The following is a 25,119-nucleotide window of genomic DNA, read 5'->3' on the forward strand; positions in this document are numbered from 1 at the left end:
CTGAAGAAATTTCCTTGGGTTGGTGGTGCCCTAAAACCAAAACAAGATGTGAGACAATGTCTTTTTAACTGTAATTGTGCCTCATAATGATTTTACGTGATGTAAACAAATTATTAAAGGGAAGATGTTTTGGCTACTTATGATGAAAAATCCACACCATTATGTTCCACTTCAGACTGCTTATGATCTTGCAGCAGCATCATAAGCAGTCTGTGCTGGAACATAATGGCACACATTGTTCATCATAAACAACCATAAAATCTTCCCTTTAATAATTTGTTTACATCACTTAAAATTATTGTGAGGCACAATTACAGTTAGAAAGACATTTTCCCGCATCTTGTTTTCATCGTAGGGCACCATCACCTCAGGGACATTTCATCAGCTGGGAAAACAAATAGGCAAAAGCTAATGAAAAACGCGAACTAGCCACCTGAAGGTGAACCTTCGGTTTGAAACCGGTAATGGTGCTATTTAAATAAATAAATAGCATTGTAAAAAGTGGCTGGTTGATGTTATCTTCTATGTAAGAGTCAACCTCTATTCGTCACTGTTGATGCCACCTCCACTAACTTTGTCCTAACTCACAGCTACTACTCCTTTGGAGCGAAGGTATACAAATAAATCCATGGCACAGCCATGGACACATGCATGGCACCATCCACTGCCAACCTGTTTATAGGCCATCTAGGGGAGATCTTCCTAGCCTCCCAAAATGCCAAATCCGTAGTCTGGTTAAGTTCACTGATGACATCTTCAAGTTCTGGACTTAAGGCCACAGCATCCTATCCTCATTCTTTCACAACTACAACATGTTTTCTCCAACTTGCTTCACCTGGTCCTCCTCAAACCAGCATGCCACCTTCCTGCACGTGGACCACCTCCTCTCTGATGATTCCATCCACACCCCTGTCCACACTAAACCCATCAACTACCAACAGCACTTGCATTTCGACAGCTATCATCCCTTCCACACCAAAGAAACCTCCCATTCAGCCCAGTCAGCCATGGACAGGGTATCTACAGTGACAAGAACTCCCTTGCCCATTATGCTGAGGGTCTCACCACGGCCTCCACAGACAGGCATTACCCCCAGACCTAGGCTGCAAACAGATCTCCCCTTTCATATCCCCTCACACTCCCAATCCTTCCACCAACCCCAAGAACCACCTATAAAGTATCCCTTTTGTCACCCAATACCACTTCACACCGTAAAAACTGAATCACATCCTCGGCCAGAGCTTTGATCACCTATCATCAAGCTCTGAAAATAGGGACAACCTGCCCAAGATCCTTCCCATCGCTCCTGGAGTGGTGTTCCACCCCCCACATAACCTCCACAACATGCTAGGCCATCCCCATGCCACTCCCAATCCCAAACCCTTGCCACAAGGATCATATCCCTGTGCAAGGCCCAGGTGCAAGACCTGCCCAACCCAACTACCCAGCACTTCCTATTCCAGTCTGTCATAGGCTTATACTACCCCCTTAGAGGCAAGGCCACCTGTGAACACAGCCGTGTCGTATATCTGCTCTACTGCAATCATTGCACAGCTTTTTATATTGGTATGACTACAGACCAGCTGTCCACCAGGATGAACAGCCACTGGCAAACTGTGGGCAAGTCATTTGGGGGACAACATAAATACCCCTGACTTTAAAGCATGATGCAAAAATACAGCTCATGCTCTCTAATATGATGGAAAGGTGTCTGGTTTAAATTCAGAAATTTTTTATGAAATTCGTACACAGTCATCTCGCTCCATTTATTCACAACTACCATTTGACTGCCGTGAAATTGGTTTATTGATTAATAATATCTCTGATGTAACAAGTCATTGAAACATCCACTTCTCAAAAAATATTTTTGTAATTACTGTTAACAACTAAATGACACATTCTTTTTTTTATGTTAGGGACAAATAAATATACTCCTACAAACTTTGAGGACAGGTTCCTTACACCAAAATAAGAAGAGGAAAACTATCATTTTTATAAACATATGTCCAAAAATCACACTGACACTCCAGCAAATTTTAGATGCACTGTTTGAGATGCACTGGTTGGTATCTACCACGTCAGGTGGGTAGGTAGAGGAGGATCAGTTGCTTGGGAAGCACCTTCTTCTAACCTCAGTCCTTTATATCTTTATCTCTGGGGACACATTATACAATTGGTTTATGCAGCAGAAAACCTGGATGTATCATGAAAGCCTGTGAATCCATTCAAAGGTATTAGAGAGTATCTGAAAGTGTGCAACAGTCAATGATTCCATGTGTCTGTGTGTGTGTGTAAGCTATATGATGAATGTTTATTACAAGTTTCTGAGCTGGTGGCATATTCAAGTAGACAATGAAACAAGCAAATTACCTAATAAATGTAGGTTCAGAAACACATAGTTTCCCTGATAATACGAATGCATAACTGCAGTCATGCCAATATTAAATGTATAAGCTGCAGGTTCACTACTGGTACAGTCAGTTAATTCAGTATGTTACTTTCATTGATGTGAAGTGAAGAGTGACCACGAAGCAACCAATCACAGCTAAAGTTTCAGGCTGTGCTGGTGGTATGCAAGCAGTGAGGCTGTAGCACAAACATTGTTTTCATTTCTGGTACCATTTCCTATAGTGAACAGCGTTTGAAGCTGTTGTCACAGTTTCACACACACTTTCAAATGAAGAAATGCTGACGTTCATTTCATGTATAGTTGCACTAGTGGCAATGCAGAGGAAACAGCACAATTGTATGCAAAGCATATCCTCAAAGAAAACCGCCAGACTTCAGAATATTCACTAGGTCCCCAAGAACAGTATCAACACAACGAAAGGGGGGAGAAGTGCACTGCAACAAACGGATGCCCTGCCAGGCGCAAGTACCAGAAAGATTGCTGCAGCAATGGCGAATATTACATGAGGGATAGTTGTACCCCTATCATGTACAATTTGTGCAACCTCTGTCCACATCTGACTTCTTTCCAGTTTGGGATGCCAGCTGCCAATGGATCTTTACACAATGTGGTAATGATCCACAGCTTCTCATGCATGTGGTTTTTCGTAGAAGAAGCATGCTTTCTTCCACATAGTATTATGAATATCCACAACACACATGTCTGTGCTTATGAGAACCCACATGCTACCACTGAAATGGCACACAAGTGGATATTTCCCATTAATGCCTGAGCAGGTGTTATTGGTGATCACTTTGTAGAGCAATATTTCCTATCTGACTGACTTACAGTTCTCATGTATCTTCATTTCCTAGAACACAAGCTAATCGATTATTTGGATGAAGTTCCTTATGACGTACAGATGCTGCAAATACACAGCATGAATCTGACAAGTGATTCAATTATGGCTCACCAATACCATAACAAACCAGGTCCACAGACTTGAAACTTCTGCTTTTTTTGTGTGTATGGATTTTTGGTAGATTTAAGTAAGCCCTGTTGATAACTCTGGGAACCCATTGTGGATGGTTGTCAATGCTCTCAAAACATGCTTGGGATTTTTTAGCCTGTATGGGCATTGACAAGCAGATGTGCTGAAGTCTGCCTTCACAAGAATAGTGGTCATATGGAACAGTTGTTGTAATGTGTTTGTCCTAAAGTGCACATCAGCAGTTTGGATTCTTGGTGATTGTTATAAAGTGTTCACAATCAGTCTTCATACATCACATTGGAGAAACCATTGGTTTCTGGATTTATGTTTATCAGGACTATTTCTTTCTTTCATTGTTCTGTGTTTGCCCTTTCCATTTGTACCTATAATAGTCAAACACCCTGTATAAGAATAGATGGAGGAAAGAATCACAAAACTGGCATTATTCAAATGCTTCTTTTTATTACTTTATATCTGTGACATTTCATTACATTGTTTTCCCAACTAGTAATATTTAATCTCTCTTGTCAAAAATTCTTTAATCATTTCCACATGAAACACTAAAGAGAAAGTTCACCAACTAAAATTAATCAATTTCAAATATTCAGTAGACATGTTTTTATTAATCCTTTGGTGTCATTCCTAAGCAAATACACATGACTCACTTAATATGATCAGAAATCAAAGTTCTTAATTTCTTCTTTGCAAGATTTCAAGTTCTGAGTCTTGTTCTTTTTCTTCTTCCATAAGTTCCCCAAGCTGTTTTTCAAGCCTTTCAGTCTCTGTTTGAATCGCTTGTGTATCCTTGGTTAAGAATGAGCTAAATAAAATTGGAAACAGATTGTTTTACACATAAAACATGAGTTGATATTTATTCAATATGCAAATACCTGACACTTATATTCACTTTTATTACAATACTTCATAAAAATAATGTTCAACCATAAAAACTAAAATGAACTACAATTGAATATCAATATGCTAGAGCATTTATTTTGCACCAGTTTCACTCAGCTGAATTTTGCCCTGTGTTGCTGTGTTCATAACAGAGCATCTCAACACACTTCACCTAAACAATTTACTTTCCAGAGACAGACACTACGTGAACACAGTCGAAGAATACTCACAACTTCTTCACTGTGTCACTGGAGGTCAGACTATGAATGTGATGAATAGGGCCCGGATTTTAATTACCTAAAAAACAGTGAAATATGCAAGCATTTATGACCTAAAACTAACATAAATATGACCTTAAAAAATAAAATATCACTTAATAGAAGTTTATTTAAAGCATTCTTGTTTGTTTATTTAATTTTTTATCCACCATACAGTAATACAAAATTCACTTATCAAAATATTGTAAGTATAGTTCTTTCTTTCTGTAGGGTTTGTGGCTAATTTGCACCTATTTTCTGAATGGCTGAATGTTTTATTTTCTAAACACAAAGTACAGTGAAAAGATCATCTATCGAAACAGTAAAACAATGTTTCTATTTCTACATAGTACTTAAAGCGTTTCACATTATTTAATACCATATGTCAATTTTCAGTATCTGCAAAGTTGCACTGGATCGCAAGGTGCATTTTCAGGTTTTCCATTGTCAAAGATCTATGGTTGTCGCTGAGGATAGTTTTGTACCTGGGAAAGCTCCTCTCCACTTCACAAGACGTCACTGGAGCGTATTTGAAGGCAACCAGGTCACTGTAATTCAGCTTTGTTTCAGTATCTTCAAATGTTGCGGCATTCCCTGCAAGATTGTCACTAATTTTGAACAGTGTAGAATATCCAGGATTCCGTTGGAGAGCACTTTGCAATTTGATTTTCACTTTGTCAGCCACATGACCATGAGCTCGACCCAACTCACTCTGCACATGTTGCACAACACTCAGGGCCTCACATAGCTGAGTGCCAACAGCTTCCAGTCATTTGACGGCTTTTGGTATCACTGAAAAATTGGCGTTGACATATGCCAAGTTTCGAGGCAATGTATCTGTAAAAACTTATTTCACAATTTTGATAGCACTTGATTTGTCGCTACCAAGCTCACAGAAGATTGTCTTTATTTGGGTGTAGTTGGTGCAGTAATACTCAGCAGCATTAAGCCAAGAACCCCATCGTGTAAGAACAGGTTTAGGTGGGAGGGGCGTTGAAGGTGCTTGTTCCTTGAATTTCTGCACCCGTAGCGAAGCCTTCACATAGATTTTCTTGCCACAGGAAATTAATTTGTCCATGTCAGGGTAATTTGATCGCACCTCTTCGGCAACTCTGTGCAACACATGTGCAAGGCAAGTAGCGTACACCATACTGGGGTAGAGAATCTGAAGCCCTTTGGCTACTTTAGCCATATATGAAGCACCATCTGTTACAAGCAGCAAAATGTTGTCTCTTTCCACACCATCTGGCCACAGTAGCTTCAGAGAGTTGTCAAACAAAATAGCAATCGTCAAATTGTTTACTCTGTCGAGAGCTTCACATGTTAGTAGGAACACATCTCCAGGGCCATAAACTTTTAGAACACCAACAACAGCATTTGCAATATATCACCCACTAACATCCGTAGTTTCATCTATTGACAGCCAGATCTTTTGCTCAGCAATAGTAATTTGTATTTTGTTGAGCACATCATTGTAGCATACGGATAAATAGTTCTTTCTCGGTGTAGATTCATCTGGAACTGGATGTGTTGTGTACTTCTCCAAGAACCGTCTGAAGCGTGGATTCTTCAGCTTTTGCTGTCTGTTCAAATAACAGCATTTGCCTGCTGTTATTTTCAGCACTTTGTTTCACACAGCTGCTGTGGTTAGCAGTATTACAGAGTTGTTGCACATTAAAGCGCTTTTCTGCACTAACTTTAACTTCACACAGTTTACAAAATAATATTTTCCCATCAGTACTAAAGAACTTCTCTCCAAATTCTCGAACATATCTTTGCAACTTCACGCTGTCGGAGCACTTTGCCTTAGGCATGTTGAACAAGGCAAAGGCTGTATTCAAACTGGTTACTGGGAACACCTGTGCCACTGCAATGATTATTATGGCAGAAGCTGCCTTTGTTGGCTCTCAAAGTGTACTGTCGGCTCTGCACAACAATGTTTTATGTTCGCGAAACAACTGTTGTGGTACACCGATTTTCTGCTACAGTACTGAGAAATAAAGCTGTGTACTAATTTATCTGTTTATCTTTCATAATAGCATGTTAAATATTGTCTTGTGAGCAACATATTCATTTTCTTATTTGTGTGTCCCATAAGATACGAGAAAAGCAGTATATGCATTTTTGGCAAAGTTGACGGACATATGACCTATTATATTAAAAGCTAGCCACAATATGAACTATTACTAAAATTTGTTGAAATGTGACTTTATATGCACAATCAAAATACATTTTTCGACACTAAAATGCCTAGATTTGCGTATAAATTGTTCTAAAATTTACCCTATAATTCAGAAAAAATATGACTTGTCATTAAAATCCGGGCCCTAGTGATGAAGGATACAGAAATCTTTACAAATAAAAGAAATTCTCTGCAGACTATCCTTAATTAACTGACAGAGCTGTTTACGTAAGCTATAGAAGTTACTTTCAAACTCTATTATTTTAAACATATTTGTATTTCATCACTAAAACTATCCCATTCTGTAAATATGTAAATTAGTCTGAGTCACAGATAGGCACAACAAAAAGACTGTCACAAATAAATGAAGCTTTCGGCCATTAAGGCCTTCGTCAATAGTAGCCTGAGACTATGGTCGTGTGTTTGAGTTGTGTTTGAATGTGTGCGTGTTTGTGTGTGTGTGTGTCTATGTCTATTGTTGACAAAGCCCTTAATGGCCGAAAGCTTCATTTATCTGTGACAGTCTTTTTGTTGCGCCTATCTGTGACTCAGCCTTTTCACTATATGGTGAGTAGCAACTTCCCTTTTCATAATATTGTTACATTCCATCCTAGATTTTCCACTGTTTGATAAAATTAAAAGTCTGCCACTGTGGTTCCTGTCTGTATATGTGGGCTTATCTCAGAAATACTGTAGGGATTTTGATACAGTATTCACTAACCCACAGACTCATTCATGAGGAAAGTTTGTGTACAGTTTAAAAAACTACATACAAATTAGTTGAACTATAATGAATTAAAGTTCCCTGTCGCTATGGGAAAAAAAATGCCATTGGCATCTAGCTGAGAATCATAGAACTTGTTGGAATCATCCACTGCAGCACTAGCCCACGAGCTACTGCTACTGGGAGGTGGGTGCAAGCCACCTCCAACTTCCTAAACAAAATTTTAAGGTGTGTCCATACTGCACACCAGGCAGAATGTGCTGGGCCAGGTTGTGATACACTGGGATACCAAACCCATTATTTTGCATTGCAGTTTTCACACTGACGTATGGGATGCGATGGCATGGCGAGAGCTAGGGCACAATGGTGAATGTTTAATATACCTGGTGTGAACAGGTGGCCAGCATGAGCCAATATAGCTATGCTCCAGCTTCTGCAGTACATGAATCAGACGCCTCCTGCCTGCTTTTATCAGAAGCGTCATTGCACAAGGTTTCTTTCTTTTTTTTTCTTTTTTTTTCTTTTCTTTTTTCCTTCTTAAAGAAGTTCCTTCACATTTCACAATCAGGGAGGAAAAATTACATGTAATGTAATGATGCAAACTTATTAGTCCATACACATTTACTTGGTCCACCTATTTTTATACATCTGCAACAATAGGGAATAAAGAGCCATATGTTGATACCTTTTTAATATTCTTCAAATTAAAATAGTGAAACTAAAATGGAAACAGCTTAAGGATAGTTAAAGAGAGAACTTGAAAATCTGGGTTAAATCCAGTGGGGTGAAACAGGGAAAAGTCCATCCAAATGTAGTTCCACTTGGCCTTTGTTTCACCACAATTTCTTAAAATCCATCTTAATTCCAAGAGCTATGCACAGTTCTTTGTCAGTGTAAGTGGAACCAGTAAGCCAAAAGGCATTATGCAAAGAAGTTTTGCCTATCATTCTGTCTGTGTCACAGAACACAGAATATCATTCTGAGAGGCCATCTCTGGCTCCAATTGGGTAGCCATCACCACTGCCAACTATGACATCATTAACAAATAAGAAAAAAAGACTACTGGGAAAAATACTGAAGAATTTTTGCAATTCCAAACAGACAAAATACCTGTAATAGAGATAGAGCACGATATTACCAAAGATGACGATGCTAATTACATCCTGATGTGTCTCTGGTCTTGAATGTTCTGCAGCACATACTGAAATGTATTATGATTCATTCCTTAATACAAATAAAATTGTTCAGGGAAGTTTTTACTTCTGTATATAAAGTAAAAATTCTCCTAAGTGTCTTTTGCTATCCATGGGATGAGTCCATAACCCCCTAGTTCTTCTGTGCTTAAAAACTCAATGAGTCACAAGACTGTCAGAACAGTATCAATAAAGTAATTAAGTCATTGTTCTATACCACAGCACAGATTGGCTGGCAGTGAAAAACTGATGGCTGCACCTCTGTTATCTATGACTCATATGTAGCTGTTGAAGAATGGGGATTTCCTTGCTGGTGCAGTTCAGCCCACCAAGGAAGGGATGGGCAATGGGGGGAAAGGGGTGGGGATGGGGTAGGAGGGGGCGGGCGATTTTATGCCCGCATTGACTGATAAATTAAACTCTGTCCAATCAGGCCTTGCAAGGCCCAATGGTACCGACCGGCCACCATGTCATCCTCAGACCACAGGCATCACTGGATGCAGATATGGAGGGGCATGTGGTCAGCACACCCCTTTCCCCGCCGTATGTCAGTTTACGAGACCAGAGCCACTACTTTTCAGTCAAGCGGGTCATTTGATTTAGAAATCTTGCAGTGAAAAGTTTTGATAGTGGGTAGCTAAGATATGAGACTGGAGGTGCTACTTTTCAGTCAGGTAGCTCCTCTGTTTGCCTCACAATGGCTGAGTGCACCCTGTTTGCCAACAGCGCTCATCAGACCGGATGGTCACCCATCTAAGTGCTAGCCCAGACCAACAGCACTTACCTTCGATGATCTGAGGGGAATTGGTGTTACCACTGCAGCAAGGTCATTGGTTTGCTTTGATGGATAGTATTTCATTTACCTCCCCTGCACTATTTGAGTGTATGCTGAACCTGCCAATTATTCTTTTTATTAATCATCTCTAATGAACCTGGTATTGACAGGACATTAAATCCTAATCTTTCTTCCTTCAGTTAAAATAGAAAAATCGAAACTCCCTGGGAAAGGAGATGAAAAGTAATTATTTATAACTTGTGGTACTACACTTTCACAGAAATACGAAAGTGAAAATTTCAAAACAGAGCACCTTGTGCATTAGTCAACTTAAGACACAGAAATGTCTAGAAATATAATTCTATTTTTTGGCCTGTGCCATTTTTCATCTCCAACAAGAAGGTAATTAAAAAGAATACTGCACACTTTTATTACAGTCTATCCACAACAAAGTCTCATCTTAGATTAATTTATTCTTCTCTTCTACTTCCATATACAAAATGTACATTCACTAAATGCAAGATGTTGACAAGAAATAATTGATTACCTTTTATAGTGTCAAAGTGGCCTATAGTAAAACCATAACCAGAGTAAGCAGTCATTGCCGAGGGAAAAATTCATATATATTTGGATATTTCTGGACATGGATCACTGAAATAAAATGAGAGATCAACACTAGGCCTGCATTGGTCACTACAATTTGTTTTTCCTGTCCTGCAGTATTTGACAGTACGCTATACCTGCACAAACTCTATAGGTCTGTGATCGTGGCATTAAGACCACTCAATAACTCATGTTTACTTGTGAATGGAGACAGATATCAATGTCCATACCATTTTAAAAACTGTTTTGTACTTTTAGCTACATTTCACTCGCAACAATGTATGGTGTAAAACATATGTAACAGATACCTACCCACTATCAAAACATTTCACTGCAAGATTTTTAAATCAAATGTACCCACTTCAGAAGTAGCGTCATTATAAAAATGACCATTACGGATTATGAAAAGGTATGACTGTTACGAATTATGAAGCTAAGATACTACAAAACAACATGTACAAAAACCAGATTTTTTTAACCACATACTTTCTTCAAAATCAATTGAGAAACATTATGGAACTACAACAACATGCAAAACAAAAAGTTAGCATTTTTTCAATAAAGCTTTTAAAGGAAAAATAAGTTCATAAAACAATGTAGCCTAGTCTTATATAAAGGCAAGAGTTTTTACAATGTGAAAGTTGCAGAAGTAGATTTTCCCCTTTTCCTTGAGCCAGTCTGGCACACAGTGGGAACGCACTGGATGGTGGCTTGTGCACACAGTGTGAACACAATGGATGGCGGCTTGTGCAGCTAGGCTCGGACCAGGCCAGCACATCAAATCTCGGCCCAGCTTGCAATGCAAATGCAGCTTTATGCAGGATGTATCGGGTATTGAGCTGGTAAGTACAGAGTTTTTGAGTCAGTGTTTAAGAGGTGTGAAAGGAAATGCGGGAATAGGTTACATGAAAAATGTTGCTCGTGCTGGACTGACACTGGAGTCAGCCAGCAAGTGGCCATACTGACTCTGTTGTGGTTGGATGGACCATGCTGTGCTGGCAGAATTCCTTGTAAGCACTGACTGCAGCACCAGGCTGGTGCAAGCTCCTGCTTCAAGGAGGCCAGCGCAAACTATGGCAAGCGGTCGTAGCTCGGTCTGAATTGCTGCTGCAGTCAGGTGGAGAGGGCAGTGCTGTAGCTCACAGCTCTCATCCTTGGCATGAGATGTCACTTGAAGTGACAATTAAATATGTAACTGATTATTCATGCTTCCTAAGAACTTTTATAGTACAATGATATTCAGTTACTTAATGTTATTCTGACTTTTAATAATAACTACATTGTGATGTGTTAACAAAATTATTGCTATGCCACACAAATTATCCAGCAGCAGATACTTAGTGATACCCGTGTGAAGCCAGGGTGGGTCACTAGTAAATATTATTTTAATCCTTAGCAGCCCTAACATAACACTCAACCCATTATCTGGTATGAGTTAGAGTCAGAACAAGTACATTAAATTCATAAAAAAAGAACTTGAAGAAACCCTTAAAATTTCAACAAAGTTACTCTAAATACACCTGAAATCAAAATACAACATTAAAAAACACTAGCATATGCCCTAGGGGAAGAGTGAATAGAGCAGAATCAAAAAACATGGGGAATGAGTGAGGTGGTAATGAAAACAATAGAAGATGTGCTGGGACTGGAAACTAGACACAGCTCAATGCTGAGTGTGAGGCAGCAACCAAAGAAAAGATTAATTAATTTTTGAAAATATAATGTAATTGGCAATTTGATGAGTAAATTTCTTTCATCTATCCAATTACATCATATTTTCAAACAAAAGAATAACACATACAATCATACATTACAAAGAAACTTTATGAGTAATGTAAAGCAAGATAACAAATAAAAAGGGAGATTTGTGTAGCTGTTAGGCCAAAGTGCATGCAAAGGTCCAGAGGGAGCCCTCAGACAGCACTGATTTTCAAATGGATGACTATTCAGAATCAGAATTACACTGTCTCTTCACATGGAAATGTACAAGAGACTAGTGAGCTTAAAACTGTAATAGATTATTTCCTTTTTTTTCCCCTCTCTCTCTCTCTCTCTCTCTCTCTCTCTCTCTCTCTGTGTGTGTGTGTGTGTGTGTGTGTGTGTGTGTGTGTGTGTGTGTGTGATTGGGGGGGGAGGGGGGGGGCACATGTGCCTTGTGCACACGCATGCATATGTGAGGAGAGGGAGTTGCATTGGCTAAAATTCACATAGCATATGCAAGGCTGTTTTATTTTATTTTTATGAGCTTGTATTTATGAGCACCTTCATAGATTTGTGCAGCTGCATCCCCAAGAATTTAATATGTTTTGCTTTGTTTGGTTCTTGACTTCCATGCATAATCTGAATACCATTTATTTTAGACTATCTTCTCTTAAACTGCATCAGCTGTGTTTTTCAATACATAATTTTAGGCCACTTAGATGGAACCATACATATAGGTTTTCAAGAGTGTTTAGGATATTTCAGGAATTTCTTCTGCATTTTATTTTCTATCAATACTGATGTGTCATTGGTAAATAAAACTGAATGACAATTCATATTTGAGAGTAAGTCGTTTATATAAAAAAGAAACAGGATTGTGCCTAGGACTCCTTGTGGTAGCCCATGTGAAATAGCACTCCACTTTGAGGAGTACTTTCTTTTGCTTGATGTTAGGACATCCCTTTGCTTTATCTCTGTCAGAAATGACTTTAATCACTGTAAGGAACAACCTATAATTTCAGTTTTCTTCATTTTATATTATAATTAGGGGTAAAAGTGCCCTTATAGTATCAGCAGCTTTCCTTTTGTATGCTGCAGCTGGTAACTGTGGGGTGAATGGCAGAAGTGAACATTATGGATTACAGAAGATGCCATAACCAATGAGAAAATAGTGTTTGATAAACTCAATATCGATGTCGAGTGTATGAATTTACATGGCGGCATAATGGAATATATGATGCAGAATGCTTTCATATAATACAGAATATTAAGTAAAATGTACTCTTAGGTCCATACCTAACCATCACCTTGGAAATCAGGGCATTCTGTAAGCACACCACAAAGTTTTTGAAATGATCACTGTGCTATGCTACAGACCAGTCCATCACCACAGTTTTCCCTCAGTTGCATTTGTTGGCTTTGTGCACTCAGCTCCCAACCAAACTGCAAAATTTCAACCAAACATAGAACTTGGGCTATGCTTCAGAGCAGTGCGTCACCCCCATCAGTTTTCTCACACACAGCCAAACACATATTTCAAACTAACCTAGACCTCACGCTACCTACCTCTACATCTACATCATGCTCCACAAGCCACCTAACAATGTGTGGCAGGGGGTACTTTCAGTACTTCTATCTGATTCCTCCAACCCTCTCCCACTCATGAATAGTGCTTGGCAAGAATGACTGTCGGTAAATCTCTGTATTGGCTCTAATTTCTCCAATTTCCTCCTCATGGTCAATATGCAAGATGTATGTGTGTGTGTGTGTGGGGGGGGGGGGGGGGTAATATGTTTTCCGACAGCTCCTGAAAAGTGGTATCCCAAAATTTCAATAGTAAATCTCTCCTTGGTGCACAACGCCTGTCTTGTAACGTCTGCCAGTGGAGTTTAGCATCTCCGTAACACACTCTCGCCAGCTAAACAATCCCATGACAGAATGTGCCGCTCTTTGTTGGATCTTCTCTATCTCCTCTGTCAGCCCCACCTGATAGGGGTCCCAGACAGATGAACAATATTCAAGAATAAGGCGAACAAGCGCCTTATAAGCCACTTCTGTCATGGATGAATTGCGTTTCCTTAAGATTCTTCTGGTGAATCTAATCTGAGTCTGGTGTCTGCTTTTCTCACTATCTGTTTTATGTGGTCATTCCACTTACAGTCGCTCTGGACAGTTATGCCTGGATATTTTACAGCAGATGCTGTCTCCTGCTGTTTGTCATCAATAGTGTAGCTGTACAGTAGTGGATTTCTTTTCTGTGTGTGCACAATATTACGATTTTATTTACATTCAGGGTCAACTGACAGAGCCTGGACCATTCATCAATTCTCTGCAGGTCGTTCTGCAAATTCTTTCTATCTTCTGGCATTGCTACTTTGGTATAGACAACTACATCATCTGTGAATAGCCTTAAAGAGCATCCGGCACTTTCTACTAGATCATTTATATATATTGTAAACAGCAATGGTTCCATAACACTTCCCTACAGTACTCCAGATACTACCTTTACATCCGTCAATTTTCTTCTGTGAGTGATGTGTTGACTTCTATCTGCAAGAAAGTCTTGAATCCAGTTGCAAGTCTGCTCCGATACTCCGTAAGCTTGTATGTTTATCATTAAATGGCAATGCGGGACGGTGTCAAATGCCTTACTGAAATCAAGGAACAAGGCATCAACCTCAGCACCGTTGTCCACTGCACTGTGGATCTCGTGGAGGAACAGAGTGAGCTGAGTTTCACAGGATCTCTGTTTGCAGAATCCATGTTGATTTTTATAGAGGACATGTTCATTTTCCAAAAACATCATAATTCTTGAGCATAAAACAGGTTCCATAATTCTACACCAGACTGACATCAAAGTATAGGTCTATAATTGTGTGGATCTGTCTTATGGCCTTTCTTAAAAACGGGAATGACCTGCACCTTTTTTCCAGTCGTTGCGTACCTTTTGTTGCTCAAGTGATCTACAACAAATTACTACTAGAAGGGGAGCAAGTTCTTTCACATAATCTCTATAGAATCTTATAGGTATCTCATCTGGCCCTGAAGCCTTTCCACTACTAAGTAATTGTAGCTGCTTTTCAATTCCGCAATCGGTCATCTCAATATCTGCCATGAAGGAGGGACAGTGTTACGATCTTCCTCGGTGAAATAACTTCGGAAGACCGAATTCCGTATTTCGGCCTTCTCTCTGTTATCTTCGTTTTGGGTGCCGGTGTGATCGCTGAGAGAATGAAAAGATGATTTTGATCCACTTACTTTCAAAATCACTGAACGCTTCTCTCACTGCTCTCCTTATGCTCATTTTCGCTTCATTCAGTTTTTGTTCATCATCTAGGTTTTTACTTCTCTTTGTTTACATATCGCTTTTCTAACATGGCTATTAAACCATGGTGGATCCATCCCATCCCTTAAAACCTTACTTGGAACATACTTGTCTACGGCATACTGAACAATGCGTTTGAATTTTTTCCATTTGTACTCCACATCTTCATCCACATCACCGAATATTTGATGCTGAGTGCTTAAGATATTCTCAAATTTGTATCCTGTCACCCTTGCTAAGCAAATATATCTTCCCACCTTTCTTAACATTCCTTGTAGGACCCGTCATCATAGATGCTGTCACAGCCTTATGATCACTGATATGTTAACTAATTTGATAAGTTCAGGTCTGTTTGTTGCCAGGAGGTCTAAGACGATACCCTCAAGAGTTAGTTCTCTAACTATCTGCTCAAGGTAATTTTCGGACAAGACATCCAGAATAATGAAACACCAATCCCTGTCTCTGGCACTAGTTTTGATGGCACAACACTCCCAATCTATACCTAGCAAGTTGAAGTCACCCCCTATTACAACGGGATGATCAGGAAAATTACTAATGATATTCTGCAAGTTCTGTCTGAAGTGCTCTACAACTACAGATCCTAACCCAGATGGTCTACAAAAGCATCTGATCACCATTCTTGACCATTCTATGATACTCAGTTTTACCCAGATTAATTCACATTCGGAATCCGTGATAACCTCGCTAGATTTTATCAAATTTCTTACTGCAATAAACACGCCGCCACCATTGGCGGTTAACCTATCGTTACGATAAACATTCCAGTCTGAACTTAGGATTTTGTTGTCTCTGACGTCTGGTTTCAACCAGCTTTCTGTTCCCAATACTATCTGTGCATTGGATGCTCCTGCAGTTTACTAAAATCATATTAATCTTTTCTATCTCTGATCTGCGAGGATCAAGCAATGCTACAGATCAGTCCTGTAATCATCACAGCCAGTCTCCCTTCAGTCACACTGGTTGGATTCACCATCTCAAAAGCAAATTATGACACTGGAATATGAAACAATATCTCCAAGATATCCTATCACATTCTGAGAAACAAATAATACATGAAATAAATACAAAAACCAGTAAATAACCTTATAATCCATAATAGCCACAGTCAATAATCAACAATCTCATGTTTTCCATGTTAAAAACGAACTACTGACACCATAAGTACACTTTGGCCTAGTAAGGAGTGTTTCACAAAGTTGTTTAATTGAATAAGTCACAAAAGATTCTGTTTCTTTTTGAAGTGGAGCTAACTTTATTCACAAATTGATCATATAAATTGGACTTTTGCATTTTTGGAAGCCAAATTCATTTTTGAAACTATTTCAAATTTTTTACAGAAACTCTGAATTTGAACTGCAATGATCATTTCAAATATTTCAGAAAACACTGAAAGACAGGAAATTGGATGATAATTTCCCCCACCTTACTTTGAGCCTTTTCCAAATACTTGTTTCACTCTGAAAAGTGGCCTTCTTCCAATGATTGATTGGAGAGGGGATGTGGTATTATATTTGAAGCTTCTTTAAGAACTTTAGCCTACACCACAAAATCTGTATTTCTGTAGGTTTAATATAGTTTTTCTATAATTTTTGCTGTTACTTTGTCAAATTTAATTAGGTTCCCTGTCTTGCTCCGACTTGAGCCAAATAAATGTACATTATCTCAATAGGATATAAACTGATTTTGATGCAGATATAAAGAATTACAGTAGTTTCCTGCTATTCCGAAACCTGCTATTCCAAACAGAGTTCAGAAAAAATACCCTTTTGTAAACTTAAAAACAGGGGACATTAAAAATATGTTCGTGGAAAAATGTACATTTGTTATTATGCAAAGAAGTTAAATAAAGACATACATAGGGTCTAAGATTGGTGAAAACACCTGAAACCATGTTATAGTGAACATTGGTTACTTACCATACAGTACATGTCCACTCCATTTATACAATTCTGTAAAATTATTTTTAATCACTGCTAACCACAAAAAAGAACCAATTTACACGTACTTAAGAAGTAAAGTCAGTCACTTTTTTTCTGACAAAGAGCACTGAACTGACTTGAGGATGCAATGTTCTGCCATCGTCGCAAGAACATGACAACATTTGGTGTTGATGAAGCAGACTGTTTCACATGGCGTAATGTGAGGCGAAGAGCATTTCATGTGCCTGTATGCGATATGAGTTCAGTTTGAGCATTCACCTCCTCCTTGCTTTCCTCTGAATCGATCTGAGCTAATGAGCCCTGCACCATTGCTACGATGTCTTCTTCTCCATACCCCTGGTGGCCATTGTCATCAACAGCAGTCCACTCCTCAACAAAGCTTTGTTCTGTGTCTTCACAGCCAGGGATTTTCTTGACTACTGGAGGAAGGTCACAGTCTTTAACTGGTATAAAAGTTGTTTCAACAAATTTTAATGCAAGCCAGAGATTTTTCCATGATTTTTGTAAAGTCTTTAGTGGTGTCATTCCATGCTTCAGCCAACCAGTAAATCACGTCTTTTATAGTAATTTTCTTAAGTTTTTGCAGGATTGTGATATCATTTTCATCCTCTTCAAGTAAGGTGCGAAGCAGCATTTTTCTGTAATTTTGTTTAATGGCCTGCAACACACCCTGGTCCATAGGGTGAAGAATTAAAGTTACATTCTGTGACAGAAAAACTGCTCTGAAGTCTCCACAAACAAGTTTCCTTTCTTCTGGATGGGACAGAGCATTGTCTATTAACAGCAAAGCATGATTAGCTAACCCAGTTTCTCTTCTGAACACAGTCACTTCAGCGACAAATTGGTGCTCGAACCATTCCTTGAACAAGTCACGTTCCATCCAAGCATTTTTTTATTCATATAATACATAGGAAGCGAGTTGATGTTAATGTTTTTGAACGCTCACGGTTTCACCATTTGCCTATTACCATCAACGGAAGTTTGTTTGTTGCCGAGGCGTTACTGCAAGCTAAGACAGTTTGATGTTATTTGTCCATTTTAAACCATGGGGCAGATTTATCTTGTTGCAAAGCAAGACTTTTGGTAGGCAAAGACTTAAAATTCAGTCCAGTTTCACCCGTGTTGCCACCTGTTTACTTGCCATGTTTAATGTTTAACAGTTGACATCAAAAACTACAAACATAAATAAGAAAGGCACAGTGACCTAGTAAAGTAACTCAACACTCACAGAACAAAGCTCAACAATAAATTTTCAATAATGTGTTGTGAATGTGGGAGGGAGAGGGATAGGTAGGGCATCTGCACTATGAGTCGTCGAAGGTCACTAGCAGGTGTCCCCGCACTTAATTTACACCTTAACAAGTCAATACGTTGACACTTCTCATGAAATCTACCTATTCTGAATTCCCACTAAACCGAACAGTGTTCAGTCCCAATTAGTTCGGAATAGAGGAACTCTACTGTAATTAAAATTTTCCGGTGTCTGGACAATTTACAATTATTTTGTTTCATTTATTTATTTTAGAGATTTCTTGGTTGCTAGGTTTGATTCCAAGCAAGGATTTGGCAACTGTCCACATGGCCTAAGATTTATTTATGTGCTTTCTAATGAAATTAGTGTTTGCAATTTCTTCCTCCCACCCTCTAAAAAAAGTGGCCAAGTCAATAAATAATCACAATATAACACACAAAACTGAAATCAATATTTCTTATTAATGAAAGGTTCATTTAACTGTTTCTAAATGTTCCATAGACATCTGGCAACACTGTATCTGTGCCTAAGCCAAAACGTGCGAAGCTGATGTGGTGCAGATGACCAAAGAGTGAGCATTCCAAGTTAAGTGTCACAATCACCAGAATATTATTAAAAGTGTTTTCAGAGAAAAGTCTTATCTGTAACTGTTGAACTGTTACATGTTTCTGAAATGAAGTTCAGTGCTGTGATGTTCGTTAATTAACTGACTTCTTCTAGAGGTGGAAAGTTTGTTTCCATCTAAAAGAAAGAAATCACTAATGTGAATCTACTGATGTTATTTTCACAAACAGAAAGTTCAGAATTTTGGACTTATGGGAGAGAAATTACTGAATGATTGTTTTAATGGACAGATAGTAACAAGTCATGTGGTGGCTCTCAAAGCAGCAGCAGCAACAGTGCATAAAAGTACTTTGACCTGACACAGTTCTCATAAGAAGACATTTATTTTAAAGTTCATCAATGTTCTTTTGCTTCATTTACTACATTTTGTGCATGCTGGTGTATTTATCAGGAACAGTTCTGTGCTCAACTAACAGTGTAGTGCATAGAACCACAGTTTGCTTTGTGCCAGGCATTTGTTTGTTTTTCAAGAATTGCTCGTAATACTCAGATTCCTCAGTCAACTAGTACATTTACATCTACATCTGTAATGCTGATCTGCAAATACACTTAAGTGCCTGGCAGAGGGTTCAATGAACCACATTCACAATAATTCTCTATTATTCCACTCTCGAACAGCACATGGAAAAAAAATGAACACCTATATCTTCCCATATGAGCTCTGATTTCTCTTATTTTATTATGATGATCATATCTCGCTATGTAGTTTGCCGTCAACAAAATATTATCGCATTGAAGGCAAAAGATGATGATTGAAATTTGCAGTCTTTAGACGTGATTGATTTATTGTGTAACCAAAGTTTTAACAGATTCCTTGTAGCACACATGTGAATGACCTCACAATTTTCATTATTTAGGGTCGCACTTTCCATTATTTAGGGTCATCGCCAATTTTCGCACCATATTGATATCTTTTCTAAATCGTTTTGCAATTTCTTTTGATCTTATGATTTTACTAGATGATAAACAACAGCATAATCTGCAAACAACCTAAGACAGCTGCTCAGATTGTCTCCTAAATCGTTTATATAGAAAAGGAACCACATTACCTTTGAAAACATCAGAAATCACTTCTGTTTTATGCCATGACTTTCCACCATTTTCTACGAACTGTCACCTCTCTGACAGAAAATCAAGAATCCAGTAGCATAACTGGAACGATATTCCATAAGCATGCACTTTGATTATAAGACACTTGTGAGGTCCTGTGTCGAAAGTCTTCTGAAAAGCTAGAAATATGGAATCAATTTTAAATCCCTTGTCGACGTTTTTTAAATCCATGTTGAATATGCGTCATTAGACCATTCTGTTTGAGATGATTCATATGTTCGAACACAATATACATTCGAAAATCCTGCTTCATATTGGCATTAATGATATGGGCCTGTAATTTAGTGGATTACTCCTATTGCCCTTCTTGAATATTTAAGTGACCTGTGCAACTTTCGTCTTTGGGTACAGATATTTCATTGAGCAAGTGGTTGTATACACTTGTTAAGTATGGAGCTATTGTACCAGCATACTCTGAAAGGAACCTTATTGGTATACAGTCTGGATCGGAAGACTTGCTTTTATTACAAGATTTACATTACTTCACTACTCCAAGGATATCACTTCTAAGTGTTTGCTAAGTGGCAGCTCTCATAGCAGCAGCAGTGGATTAAGAGTACTGTGAGCTGACACAGTGCTCATAAGAAGAGGCTTATTTTAAATTTTGTCAGTGTTCTTTAGCTCCAGCTCCTATAATTCATGTGAGTTTGTCTATTTATCAGGCTGTCTTTAGTTCGGATAGGAACTGTGATTGCTGCATTCAGATATGAGCTGAGTTGCTGACTCTCTGCTCACAAGCCGTGTTTGGCTTCAGTCACACAGCTTTAGGCTGTTGCCTATGGGCATCACCTTGGGGGGCCAAACAGGGCGACCCGAAGGACATCATCCTTGTCCCCCAATTGGCCCAATTCTGTGGCTACTCCGTGTACTCCATGCACTGAAGTTGACCCCTTCCCGTGGCCGCATGGAAGGTCACTCCAAGGGGTGGCCGTCAGAAAAAGGCTTTCTGGGGGCCAACAGAAGGACCTCCCTGGATCATCTGACAAACATGTTTCAGGCGCTATCTATGGATGACGAAGTTCCTGAGGTAAATGAAGTAGACGCCCTGTTCCAGAGGAAGCATCTAGGCCCACAAGGTCTGGTCACTCACAGAGGCTGGGTTTACTGATGGTTGGAAGCTCCAGCATGAGGCACATAATGAGGTCTCTTGGGGATATGGCTGCAAAGGAGGGGAAGGAATCTAGTGTACACTCTGTGTGCAAACTGGGAGTAGTCATTTCAGAACTGAGTCTGGTCCTTTAGTACAGATCCCGGTGGATGGTCTGAATCAGAGGTACAGATGGTTCTGCAACCATGAAGATTTCAGATTCCTCAACTTCCGCCATAGGATGGTGGGTTTCCTGGTTCTGCTAAATAGGTCAGGGGTCCACTACACACTGGAATCGACAACATGGGTCACTGGGGCTGTGCGGAGGAGTGCGGGCAGTGTTTTTTTTTTTTTTTTTTTTTTTTTTTTTTTTTTTTTTTTTTTTTTTTTTTTTCTTGTAGTGTCTCGGGAAAGTACAGAGAGGGCTTCAGTTTCAAAGTGTGCAGCACAGGAAGAGGGTAGACATAGTAACAATCAATACTGTAGCTGTAAACTATCATAGCTGTAATGGGAAAGAGGCAGAGCTCCAAGCACTAATGAAAAGCACTGAATCTCGAAACTGTTATAGGTACGGAATGCTGGCTAAGCTGGAAATAAGTTCAGTCAAAATTTTTACAAAGGACCTAACAGTGTCCAGAAAGTACAGATTGAATACAGTGGGTGGTGGAGTGTTTATTTCTGTCAGAAGTGCTTTACATTGTAATGAAATTAAGTTCCTGTGAGTTAGTAGAGGTTATACTGGACAACCAGAATAAACTAATAATTGGTTTCTTTTACCGATCCCCTGACTAAGATGATGCAGTTGCTAAACAGTTCAAAGAAAACTTGAGTCTCATTTCAGATAGTTACCCCAATCCTACAATTATAGTTGGTGGTGACTTTAATATACCCTCGATATGATGGTGAAAATACATGTTTAAAGTTGGTAGAACACATAAAATGTCATCTGAAATTGTACTGAATGCTTTCTCACAAAATCATTATGAACAATTAGTTCAGGAGCCCACTCAAAGTGTAAATGGTTGCACAAACATATTTGACTCTTAGCAGCGAATAATCCTGACCAAACAGGGAGCATCATTACAGATGCACGGATTAGCGACCACGAGGTTGTTATAGCTAGAATAAATACTCCAACATCCAAACCCACCAAAAATAAATGCAAATTACATCTAGTTCAAAAAACAGATATAAATTTGCTTGACACCTTCCTAAGAGACAGTTTCCACTGCCTATGTGGTTTGAATTCAAAGGAACAGTATCAACGGCAATTGAGAGATACATACCAACTGAATTAATAAGAGATGGCACTGATCTCTCATGGTACAGAAAACAGGTCAGAACACTATCACATAGGCAACAAAAAAAAAGCATGCATAATTTAAAAGAACGCTAAGTCTGCAAGATCAGCAAAGTTTTACAGACGCTTGAAATTAGCACAAACTTCAATGCGAGATGCATTTAATAGCTTCCACAATGAAACTCCCTCTCAAAACCTGGTTGAAAACCCAATGAGATTCTGGTCATATGTAATGTACACCAGCAGCAAGACGCAATCAATGCCTTCACTGCACAGTAACAACGGTGATGTTACTGGGTGATCTTACTGATGACGGTGTCAATAAAGCAGAGTTACTAAACATGTTCTCCCAAAATTCCTTCACAAAATAAGACAAAGTAAATACTGCAGAAGTTGCATCAAGAACAACTGCCAATACAAATAACTTAGAAGAAATAGATATCCTCAGTGTAGCAAAGCAGTTTCAGATACTTAGTAAAGGGAAGGCCTCTGGTCCAGACTGTATACCAATCAGGTTCCTTTCAGGGTATGCTGATACAATAACTCCATATTTAGCAGTCACATACAACAGCTCGCTCGTACAAAAATCTGTACTCAAAGACTGGAAAGCTACACAAGTCACACCAATAGCCAAGAAAGGAAATTACAGACCCATATCACTAACATTGATTTTGCAGTAGGATTCTGGAACATACACTACGCTTGAACAATATGAATTATCTCAAAGAAAACTATTTACTGACAAACAGCCAACATGGATTCAGAAAATACTGTTCTTGTGAAACACAACTACCTCTTTATTTTCATGAAATAATGAGTGTTACTGACACCAACCACAAAACTGTTTCCATGTTTTAGATTTCCAAAAGGCTTTTGACACAATCCCCCACAAGCAGCTTCTAATCAAATTGCGTGTCCATGGAGTATCGTCATGATTTCCTGTCAAAAAGGTTACAGTCTGAAATAATTGAAGGAAAGTCAGTGAGTAAAACAGAAGTAATATCTGGCATTCCTCAGGGAAGTGTTACAGCCCTCTGCTGTTACTGATCTACATGAACAATTTAGGAGACAATCTAAGCAGTGGATTCCTTTCAGTACACATGTGGATGACTTCACACTTTTCATTATTTGGAGTCAGTTGCCACTTTTTGTCCCGCACTTAACATCTTGTCTAAATCATTTTGCAAGTCATTTCGATCATCTGATGACTTTAAAAGATGGTAAATTACAGCACCATCTGTAAACAATAGATTGTTAGCAGATGATTCTGTCATTTACCATCTCCTTAAGTCGTCAGATGGCGAAAACGATTTGAAAAATGATTTAGACATCTGTATGGTGCAAATGGCAATTGACTCTACATAATGAAAAGTGTGAAGTCTACCACAAGAGTACTAAAAGGAATCCACTAAATTTTCATTACATGATAAATCACACAGATTTGAAGGCTGTAAACTCAACTAAATATTTGTTGTTGTTGTTTGGTCTTCAGTCCTGAGATTGGTTTGATGCAGCTCTCCATGCTATTCTATCCTGTGCAAGCTTCTTCATCTCCCAGTACTTACTGCAACCTACAACCTTCTGAATCTGCTTAGTGTATTCATCTCTTGGTCTCCCTCTACGATTTTTACCCTCCACGCTGCCCTATAATGCTAAATTTGTGAGCCCTTGAGGTCTCAGAACATGTCCTACCAACCGGTCCTCTCTACTTCAACCATCATCAGTTATTTTGCTCCCCAAATAGCAAAACTCATTTACTACTTTCAGTGTCTCATTTCCTAATCTAATTCCCTCAGCATCACCCAACTTAATTCGACTACATTCCATTATCCTTGTTTTGCTTTTGTTGATGTTCATCTTATATCCTCCTTTCAAGACACTGTCCATTCCGTTCAACTGCTCTTCCAAGTCCTTTGCTGTCTCTGACAGAATTACAATGTCATTGGTGAACCTCAAAGTTTTTATTTCTTCTCCATGAATTTTAATGCCAACTCCAAATTTTTCTTTTGTTTCCTTTACTGCTTGCTCAATATACAGATTGAATAACATTGGGGAGAGGCTACAACCCTGTCTCACTCCTTTCCCAACCACTGCTTCCCTTTCATGCCCCTCGACTCTTATAACTGCCATCTGGTTTCTGTACAAATTGTAAATAGACTTTCGCTCCCTGGATTTTACCCCTGCCACCTTTAGAATTTGAAAGACAGTATTCCAGTCAACATTGTCAAAAGCTTTCTCTAAGTCTACAAATGCTAGAAACGTAAGTTTGCCTTTCCTTAATCTTTCTTTTAAGATAAGTCGTAAGGTCAGTATTGCCTCATGTGTTCCAATATTTCTATGGAATCCAAACTGAATTTCCCCGAGGTCGGCTTCTACCAGTTTTTCCATTTGTCTGTAAAGAATTCGTGTTAGTACTTTGCAGCTGTGACTTATTAAACTGATAGTTCAGTAATTTTCACATCTGTCAACACCTGCTTGCTTTGGGATTGGAATTATTATATTCTTCTTGAAGTCTGAGGGTATTCCGCCTGTCTCATACGTCTTGCTCACCAGATGGTAGAGTTTTGTCAGGACTGGCTCTCCCAAAGCCGTCAGTAGTTCTAATGGAATGTTGTCTACTCCCGGGGCCTTGTTTCGACTCAGGTCTTTCAGTGCTCTGTCAAACTCTTCACGCAGTATCAAATCTCCCCTTTCATCTTCAACTACATCCTCTTCCATTTCCATAATATTGTCCTCAAGTGCATCACC

At 38.9% G+C, this 25,119-nt stretch overlaps 1 protein-coding gene across 3 annotated transcripts in view; it reads right to left on the reverse strand.

The window, feature by feature from the left end:
- Positions 1 to 3,902: 3,902 nt before the first annotated feature.
- LOC126235980 (uncharacterized) overlaps positions 3,903 to 25,119 on the reverse strand; it is a 159,625-nt gene continuing 138,408 nt past the window's right edge. For all 3 annotated transcript variants that reach the window (XR_007544855.1, XR_007544854.1, XM_049944959.1), the window contains one exon: positions 3,903 to 4,200. Coding sequence is in view for 1 of the 3 variants with exons in the window: in XM_049944959.1 (XP_049800916.1) it covers positions 4,071 to 4,200 (130 nt within the window). In the remaining 2 variants the exon portion in view is untranslated. The remainder of the gene's footprint in view (positions 4,201 to 25,119) is intronic.

This window comes from Schistocerca nitens, chromosome 2 (assembly GCF_023898315.1).
Source record: "Schistocerca nitens isolate TAMUIC-IGC-003100 chromosome 2, iqSchNite1.1, whole genome shotgun sequence".
Classification (NCBI taxonomy): domain Eukaryota; kingdom Metazoa; phylum Arthropoda; class Insecta; order Orthoptera; family Acrididae; genus Schistocerca; species Schistocerca nitens.